Below are 9903 nucleotides of genomic sequence, written 5' to 3'. Positions count from 1 at the left end.
ATTGTTTCGTTCTGCTGTGCATGGGGTCGCTATGAGTCGGTTCCGACTCAATGGCACCTGACAACAACAACAACAAGTGGACAGACTGACCTCCATTACCCTCCTTTAATCATGGATTCTAACTATGCAGCGAGGATATGGCCTTGTTTTGTTTGACTTTGTTCTTTTCCTTCCAGAATTAAATGAGAATGGAATTAACTTCAAAAGACCCAGTCATGCAATTTCACAAAGCTTTCCCAAGTTCTATGAAGATCAAATATACACATTTTTTTAACCTTCTGAGTAAACCTCAAAGAAAATATTATATAGTACAGGTGAATGATTTATTCTACACTGTATAAAAGGAGTTGCTGTTTGAAAGATTGTTTATAAAATTCATGTGTACTACAATATTTTCTATGAGGATAAAACGGAAGGGGTAAAGGTGTGTATTTGATCGTCCTAGGACTTGGAAAAGCTTAGTGAAATTGCTTGACTTGTTTCTTGTGGAGTTAATTCCATGAGCACAAACGTGGTTCCTTGAACTTAAAATAAGAATGGCAGGGGCAGAAAGCTGAACTGAAGAGTTTCTCAAAAGAAGCTTTTTTACACATTTAGAAAAATTCTAAGAAAAGAAGGAAATTGAACTGGGAACCTCATTGTCATCAGAGTATCTTGATTTGTAGGGAAAACAAAACAAAAATATGTTAAGTGATGTGTATAATAGGAATAGGAGAATCATTATGTAGGTCAGGAGAAGTTAAACATTCTCCTTTGCTGTAGTCAGCATGAGCTTTTGCAGGAAGCTTTGTTTATTTAAATAGAGAACTAATTTTCTTTGTACTTTACAATTTCCACGTGCACCAATACCTTGAATATAGAACTAGTTATTTTCCAACTTTATGTCGTGGAGCCTTTGGGATTCCTTGGCAGTGTGTGAAGTTTGGAGGGTGCCTTAGGACTAGAGTGCTACTAAATGGTCAGTATCCAGGCCCAAGTGATCGTAACAACACGATTTCTGTTTATCCATCTTATGCATTGGACATCTATATGTGTCATTTGACACAGACATACTCTTTTGCCTGATGAAACTGTATCATGATCTGGAGAGTGGGGAAGGTGGTTTCACTCTATTGAGGATGTGAGATTGTTGGTGAAGTGTATAATGGGTGTCTAGATGGCATTGCTTTTTAAGTATATTCATAGTGGTGGTGGTGTTAAGTGCAGTCGAGTCAGTTCTGACTCACAGCGACCCTGTGTAGGGTTTCCAAGGAACGGTTGGTGGACTTGAACTGCTGACCGTGTAGTTAGCAATCCAGTGCTGATCCTACAAGCACCACACCACAATCTTGTGAGGCTGAGTTATTTTGTGTTCATGTGGGTTTCTGTAGAGCACAGTTTTGACTTTTGCCTTTGAAATTGTGCAAAGAAAATTGAAATCATAGTGTAGCTCAATATATGAGGTGACGTTTGTCTCTCTGACCGGATCTCCTCCTAAGGAAAGGAAAAATGCAGTGATTGCTTCTCTCCTCAGTATGTTAAGGGATGTTTAAAAAGGATTGTACAGGTTTTAAACTGTTTTAGAGTAGTCTTGTTTCTTTTTTGTCTGTAATAACTGTTTAAAGATGTGTTTGCATCTTAGCACACAGCCTGTAATGTGTGTGAAGAGGTCCCGGCAGACCCTTGACTACACAGCATCTTTTCTAGCATAAATCCTGACTTGTCACTTTTGATTTCCCCATGGTGTTCCTTTCCACAACAGTGGAAACCAATGGAGACTCCTGCTTTTGTCTGAAAATACTCTAAAGTGTTTGCTATGTGACTTTTGTTCCCCTCTCCCTCTCTACAGCCCTATCACTCTCATCAGTATGTGGCCCGAACACTACGAGTGAGTATCCACAGCCCCATGTGCAGAAGACAAGTGTTCTGGTCCACTGTGATTAGCATGGGGGTGATTACTAATCTCTTGTTCTGAAATAACAGCTCTGCATCCTGGGTAACAATCCTGGTGGTTTGTTTGCATGGCAAATTCATTATTTAATAAGCTTAGCACTTCTAATAGGAACATCTGTCAATATTTGGACATAAAACTGATGCTTTGTTTTTCCTTCCTAGCCCCTCTCAGTCTCCTCAGCTGTTTCATGATGATACCCATTCAAGAATAGAGCAATATGCCACCCGGTAAGGAACTCGGATAGAGGCCTCTACTGCACTGTCTGCCTGCCAGGAGGCATCTCGTTCTCTGTTTATCTTAGAGCATGAAAATGCCTTAATGGAAGGAATGTCCTTTTGTAAGACTGGTGACTCCATTAGAATTTGGAATCTGGGTTCTCATCTTTTTGTGTTGTGATTTGCACTTTACCAAACACCTGCTATATAGTCTATGAAGAGTAAATCCCAATGGGATGTCATTATCATGTTAGGAAGAAGCCAACCATGGTAAAAGCAGGATTTGTACAATGTAACCCAGTTTCAATGAATGCAAGTAGGGAATGAAAGTGTTCTGAGTAGGTGGTGTGCCTTTGAATTACAATATGCAATTAAACTTATGCTAATACTTTATTATAGGGACTTACTTAGAGTCCCCCAAACAGTATAAAGTCTAGTCTGGTCCTGATAATAGTCATGAACTCTCAGAAAAGAATTATGTACTAGCTGTCTGTGTTATAGAGTAGTAAGCTATATATTATATGTATGTTGATGTTGTTGTTAAATACTGTCAAGTCAGTTCCAACTCATAGTGACCCTGTATAGGGTTTCTGAGGAGCAGCTGGTGGGATTGAACCACCAACCTTGTGGTTTCAGCCAGCCTTTTGGTCCAGTGCATTATCCCACAGCGCCACAGCAGGACTCCATTATATGTATGTTGTTGTCAAGTGCCTTCGAGTTGATTCCGACCCATGGCAACCCTGTATAGGGCTTCCAAGGAGCAGCTGGTGAGCTTGAACAGCTGACCTTGCAGTTCATATGGCTTTGCAGTCTGATGCATTAGCCCACAGTGCCACCCCAGGACTCCATTATATGTATGGCTGTGGTGGTAGTTATGTGCGTGGAGTAGGTTCCGACTCATAGTGACCCTGCACAGGGTTTCCAAGGCTGTAAATCTTTATGGGAGCAGAACGCCTGCTCTTTCTCCTGCGGAACAGCTGGTCATTATATGTATGGTAGGCCTAGAGAGATTAATGCAAGCATCATAACCACAATAACAATTGAAGTGCTTTCCACCCACTAGGAAATCTGGGAAAAGGCAGGCTTGCCTCAAGCTGGGAAAGAACATGATTTGTTAAGAAACTATAGGTAGGCAAAGATTAAAGGAGTGGAGAAGAGGAGGAAGAAGAGAGGCTGGAGTCAGATAATAAAGAATCTACTTGCTAATAAACTGGATTGTGTCCTGAGGTAAAAGGAAATCATGGAAGGTCTTTCAGCATGAAAGGGATATAATGAGACTTGTGTGGAAAGTTAACTCTGGCTTCAATGGAGAATAGGAAACCCCAGGCCAACAGGGTGAAGGATAGCTTAGGCCTGGGAGCTCAATTAGGAGGCTAGATCAAGAGTCCTAACAACATGAGTGTAAGACAGAGGCCTACAGGAAGACAGTGGTGATAGAACTGTAACTCAAAACTGTTGTTGTGAAGTGCCACTGGGTTGCTTCCGAGTCACAGCGACCCTGTGTAGGGTTTCTGAGGATTGTTTGGTGGTTTAGAACTGCCGACCTTACAGCTCAAACTGACCTTGTGGGGCAGTGCATTTTCCTGCAGCGCCACACCAGGCCTCCAGCTCAAAATTGGATGTTGTTTTAATTTTAAAATCTTGTTAGGTAGTTTGGGGCTTTCTGTGTGGGTAGTGAGAATGATGAAGTTGAAGAATCACTGAGGATGTTCCCAGCTGAACCTGCTGTGATGTGACTGTACTGTGTAACCTCTTTATTTTCACTCGACAGACTGGCCCAGATGGAAAGGACGAATGGGTCTTTCCTCACAGACAGCAGCTCTACCACAGGGAGTGTGTAAGTACATTGTGAATTAGTGCTGCCTGGAAAGGCTAGTGCCGGCATTTATGGCTGTCAGAAATCATCTTCACTGATTATGTCTTAGAATTTTATCCTGATCAAAACTGCTAAGTGTGGTTACAAAAACGTCAACATAGATTAGATGCTTTCAAGCCATGCTAGTATAAATTGGATATGTTTATTTGCTTGGTTTCATATGAATTAGTAAAAAAAATCGTACATTTACAACCTAATATGCTTTAGTAATATCTGGTTCATTTATTTATAATGGCAAGTCTATATACTCATTCCTTGAGTCCTGGTGTGGTGCTGTGAGTTAATGCGTTGGACTGCAAAGTCGCTTTGGACTGCAAGTTCGGTGGTTCAAGCTCACTAGCCACTCCTCAGAAACCCTATACAGGGTCGCTATGGGACAGAACTGACTTGATGGCACTTAACACCAGCAATACTCATTCCTTTGGTCTGCTATTTCTTGTTAATTGAATAAGTGTAATTCCACAGAAATTCATGCCCTTTCTATAGAATTTGCTTCTGCCGCTTATGGATTTTTTCTCCATAATCCCTTCATTTCCAACAATGTCTAACCCACAGATGCTTTACTGAAAAGTGTTAACTTCTCTATCATTGTTTTATTTTATTAGCAACTTGGAAAAGCCTCTCTGACTTTGGAATACTTTTTTAAAAACTTCCTTGTTGTTAAGAGCTATCGAGTCAGTTCTGACTCATAGTGACTCTGTATAAAGTTTCCGAGGAGCTGTTGGTGGGTTTGAACTGCCGACCTTGTAATTAACATTCCAGTGCTGATCCTACAGCCCTACACCAGGACTCCCAATTTGTGTTGTGTATCAACCTGATTTTGGAATATTCTAGTCAAATATATTATTTCTGATTATCCCCTGTTGTCTATCAATTAATTTTAGAACTTTACCTTTTATTGTTTGCTGTTTTGATTCTGATGCCTTAAAAACCTCAATAGAATCAATCAAATAGTTTACTTGATTCATGCAGATTCATTGTGGTTTGGATTCAGTCAGAAGCTGTTAGGGAGCCAAGAATATTTCTGAAAATAGTATTGTACTAAGTACTAAGGAGTTCTCGGCAGTCCTGGTGTTGTGCTGTGGGTTTGAACCGCAGCGTCAGTTGTTCAAGCTCACCAGCGGCTCCTTGGAAACCCTATACAGGCTTGCTATGGGTTGGAGCTGTTACCAGTAACAGCAACAACAAGGGGTTCTTGACTGAGTAAGACCATGGAGAGGGACAAGCTGATATATTTTAAGCTCTCTAATATAGAATGTCTCTTTCAATAGCTTTTAAAATTTGTTTTATCATTAAATTTATGAAAGTTCTCAGAAGATGTTCCAATTTTAATTTCAAAGAGTAGCATGTTAATCCCTTAACATAGTAACATAGTATGCAGTGCTGTGAACATTATTTTTCATGTACTGTGGATATGGATCCGCTCTCAAATTGATACAATAAAGTTCGTAACTTTTCATATTTTACTTATTAAATATCTTGAACAGGTCCTAAATCAACATAATTTCCATCTAGTTGGACACTAGGCATATAATGAAATAAAATGAAAAGCTAAATGTAAAGACTAAAATCCTTCCTCTTTAAAATGTATTTATCATGCCCTGTGAACAAAGTAAAAGTAATCTTGAAATTCATTTATACTATCGTCAAATTAATGAGCTCTGGTAGCATAGTGGTTATGAGTCAGGCTGCCAAACTCAAGGTCAGCAGTTCAAAACTACCAGTCATTGCACATGAGAAAGATGAGGCTTTCTGCTCCTGTAAAAATTTGCAGCCTCAGAAACCCTATGCATGGTCGCTGAGTTGGAACCGACTCCACAGCATATAACTACCACCATCTTCAGTCCTGGCATGGCACTGTGGGTTAATGTGCTGGACTGCAAGGTTGGTTTGAACTGCACAGTCAGCAATTCAAGCTCACCAGCCGCGCCTCAGAAACTCTATATAGGATTGCTATGAGTTGGAACTGACTCGAAGGCATTTAACAGAAAAAACAATATTTCCATTTAAGTTTAGCATTAATTCTAAGCAAAATAGGATAATAGGTAATGCATTTTAACACAGTGAAATCTGCGAGATCTGCAATTGACAGGTCTGCCTTGTTTATTCTGGTCTCACAAAGTTTCTATTTTTGACAGAGTATTTTTCTACTGTACTTCATTAGTGGAAAATATTTGAGTTTTCCTTCTCTTCAAATTCAGTGAAATTATATTCTTGGCCACGATGAGAGGAATTAGACCACTGGACAGTTTGGGGGTTTTCTCTGCTGGCTTGGAGAGCCTATGGGTGAATGCTGACCAATTGCTGCTCTGCACGCAGGACTGTGAGTGTTGAGGCTAGGGGTGTCAATGCTGCCCTCATGAATTGTCCAGACTTTAGGGACATGTATGCATGTCCTTACAAAATAAGGAACTAGGGCCATAGCATTAATGGTAGAATGATGGCTCCCAGAAATGTTCACATCCCAATCCCTGAAGCCTGTGAATATGTTAATCTTCCTGGTAAAAGAGATTTGGCAGGTGTGATTAAATTAAGGATCTTGAGATGGAGAGAAGATTGGGTTACGTAGGAGCGCTCAGTGGAATCACAACAATCCTATGAGAGGAAGGCTGAATCACAGCAGAAGACATGATAGAAACAGAGATCAGAGAAAGAAATGTGCTGACAGTACAGTGTGAAGTTGGAGGAATACAGATGACCTCCTAGGAACTAGCAAAAAAAAAAAAAACCACCTAAAAACAAAATGGCCAAGAGATGGATTCTCCCCCAAAGTCTCCAGAAAGTATGCAGTCCTGTTGACACCTTGTTTTGAGACTTCTGATATCCAGAAGTAAAAGGCTTGTATCATTTAAAAGATATGTTGTTAAAGTAAATCCTTGGCTGGCAATCTGTTACCACAGAAAGAGGAAGCTAAGACAGTATGGAACCAGCAGGGCCCGAGCAGTTAGACTAGAACTGAAATGCAGCTGGGTCACACATCAAACAGGAGAAGAGGTGTGCTGAGGGATAAAGCTATAGGGGTATACAGCTCAGACCACAGAGTCATGTCTAGAAAGTGACACATCAGACGTGATCCTAATAGCAAGAGAGGCCCTTGGTAGATGTGAGGAGGAAGAGCCAAGGTCATAGATAGTTGTTACTGAAAGGCCACTTGAGATATATTTGGAATGTGGAAGGATGACTTGGAGTATTTCAAGACTGGAGTTGAGAGACCAGTAAGGATGCCTTGCCATCATCCAGGTGAGAAAAGTTATTAATGTCTGCTTGGGAAGGAGCGCTGGGGACAGAATGAAGTGGTCAGATTCAAGGCCTAACTTAGAAGTGAAAATCAGTAGCAGTTAGTGATTAGATGTGAAGAGAATAAAGGAAAAGAGAGGTATTAAGAATGATGAACAGGGGCCCTGCTGGTATGATTAAGTGCTGGGCAGCTAACCAAGAGGTAGACAGTTGAAACTCACCAGCAGCTTCTCAGGAGAAATACCTGGTGATCTGTTCCCATAAAGCTTACCGCCTAGGAAGCCTAGGGTCACTGTGAGTCAAAATCAGTGGCAACTAACAACAGCAAAGAGTGACTATAAACATTAGCTTAATGTCTGTGGTGAACATTAGCTCATTTCCTAAAGTGGGAAATAACAGAAGGAGCTGGATGCTGTGAGGGTGTGGAGCAAGGAGAAATTATGGCAACATTTTCTGTAATCGTATCATTGGAAACCAGTTTCTTTTGATTATGTTGCAAGTTTAGACACAAAACCCATTTAGAATTTATACATGAAAACTGAATTTGCTCAATTATACTGATAGTATAAGGCTATATAAGCCATTAAAGAGATTGTTTTCCAGTGGATGGTATATTAATATTTTCATAATAAATGTGTTCATAAATCTTGTTTGGTTGAAGCGGACCACGCAGGTTCTTTGCTGTTTCATTTTGGATATCTGTGTGTATTGAAGTCCTTTCCTGTTCTGATGCAGTGATTCTACTGTTCTAGTGAGAATGTTAGCCATGAGTCTGAAACATGGAAGCCAGCCCCCCAGGACCTAAAAACCAGTTTGTATTCTCTGAACTGTGAATTCTCCGTAGCAACCCTCAGGAAATTAGTAAACAAAGAGAAAGACTCTTGTCTTGACATGGGAGGGCCACTTTTTCTCTTTTAAGTATACACTATGAAGGGACTTCAGAAAGTTCATGGAGAAATTTCCTTAACCTTTTCATTCCATTTTTCTGTGAATTTATTATTTATTTCAGCATCTTCATTGCAGTAAGTAAAGATATGTTGTTAAAGTCAATTCTTCAGTATCACAATAGGATTTCCACCATTTCTCATTGCTGCCTTTTTTCTGCCAGTAATAGCTTTACATTACTTGTCAATTTGGTTCTCTTTCCTTTTCTTATGAACCAAGTGAAAGAACTGTTTCTAACTTTCGTAAGGGGAAATCGATTGTTTTGCTAGTATCAGGTGAGGAAGTCTTACTTGTATAGCTGAGTGTCATGTTCTCTCTCGTCTGGTCTTCCTCTTCTAGTATATTCAGAAAGAGGCCATGGGCCTGTGTACTGCTCATTTCTAAATTACCTCTGTGACAGCAGATTCCCAGTGCCCCCACCTCTTCTGCTAGGGGTCCTTCTTTACTTTGCCATTGTCAGTGATGGCAGCCTGGACACATGGGCCACTCCCCCCAGATGGATGGTGTCACCTCAGTAAGCTCTTTCTTAAGGGACTGAGAAATGCAAAGCTAATTTCACCCACCAGATGGCACATTCCAACATACCCATATTTGGCATCTTGGATCATAAGCTCTAAGAGATTACCTCTGCCCTCTTGGATCTTGGATCAAAACATCCTTGTTGTTTCCAGGACCTTATGGTAGCAGCAGGTGGTATGCAAGACATACCACCACCCTGATGGTCCCCCAGAAGTTTCATGAGACTTCTGTATTGGTGGAGTCATGTTACTACCTCACAGTTCACTACACCACAAAACAAACCCAGTGCCCTCAAATAGATTCTAAATCACATTGACCCAATGTGTGTCATAGTAGAACTTTGGTAGAAATCCATAGAGATTTCTTGGCTCATTCAAACCCACCAACTGCTCCTCAGAAGTCCTATATAGGGCCACTATGAGTCAGAACCTACTCGACGTCACTTAACAACAACTATCTTTCTGGAAGCAGATCACCAGGCCTGCCTTCCACAGTGCCACTGGATGGGTGGATTCAAACCATGAACCTTTAGGTTAGTGTTGCTATTAAGTGCCTTTGAGACGGTTCTGACTCATAGCAACCCTGCATAAGGTTTCCAGGGAGCAGCTGGTGAGTCCGAACCACCAACCTTGCAGTTCAAACTAGCTTTGCGGTCCAGTGTTTATCCTACCACGCCATACCAGGACTTCAGGGTAGTAGCTAAGAGCAAACCGTTTACATGACCCAAGTTCACCCAGTTTCCTCGATGAGATTTTTCAGTACTGTCCACCAGGAATGATAGGCTTTAGACAAGGAGAAAGTGGCTTCTCTTGGCAACCTTGGCAGTTCTGCTTTACCTTTTGGTCTGTGTCTTAAAGTGACCAACATCTAGCTATTGCCGAATAGTTTTGTGTATGTAGGAAGACATTAAAAACTAACTCAGAGTGCTGTAAGCAAAATATAGTACTAAGTTAGCAAATTTCTGTAAGACTTTTGGGAAAGTGTTTCTTTCTTGAATTCTCCATTTTTTTCCCTAGACCCTCTTGATTTGAGATTTTTGTAATTCTTCATTGGACCATGTAGAGAATTGTTAGTTCTCTTTTGAATAATAATAATGGCCACGATGATGAAAAAACAACCACCATCTACACCTTTATATGGTGTGATCCAGAATGGTTCTAAGTGCTGTCCAGATCCTG

General features: G+C 40.7%; 1 protein-coding gene across 1 annotated transcript in view; it reads left to right on the top strand.

Moving 5' to 3' along the window:
• UTRN (utrophin) overlaps nucleotides 1-9903 on the top strand; it is a 574637-nt gene that overhangs the window by 543302 nt on the left and 21432 nt on the right. The window contains 3 exon segments of the mRNA XM_006834702.1: nucleotides 1829-1867; nucleotides 2095-2160; nucleotides 3920-3985. Of these exon segments, the coding sequence (XP_006834765.1) occupies nucleotides 1829-1867; nucleotides 2095-2160; nucleotides 3920-3985 (171 nt within the window).

Source organism: Chrysochloris asiatica, unplaced genomic scaffold (assembly GCF_000296735.1).
Source record: "Chrysochloris asiatica unplaced genomic scaffold, ChrAsi1.0 scaffold00013, whole genome shotgun sequence".
Classification (NCBI taxonomy): Eukaryota; Metazoa; Chordata; class Mammalia; order Afrosoricida; family Chrysochloridae; genus Chrysochloris; species Chrysochloris asiatica.
This window is presented reverse-complemented; position numbering and strand designations above follow the sequence as displayed.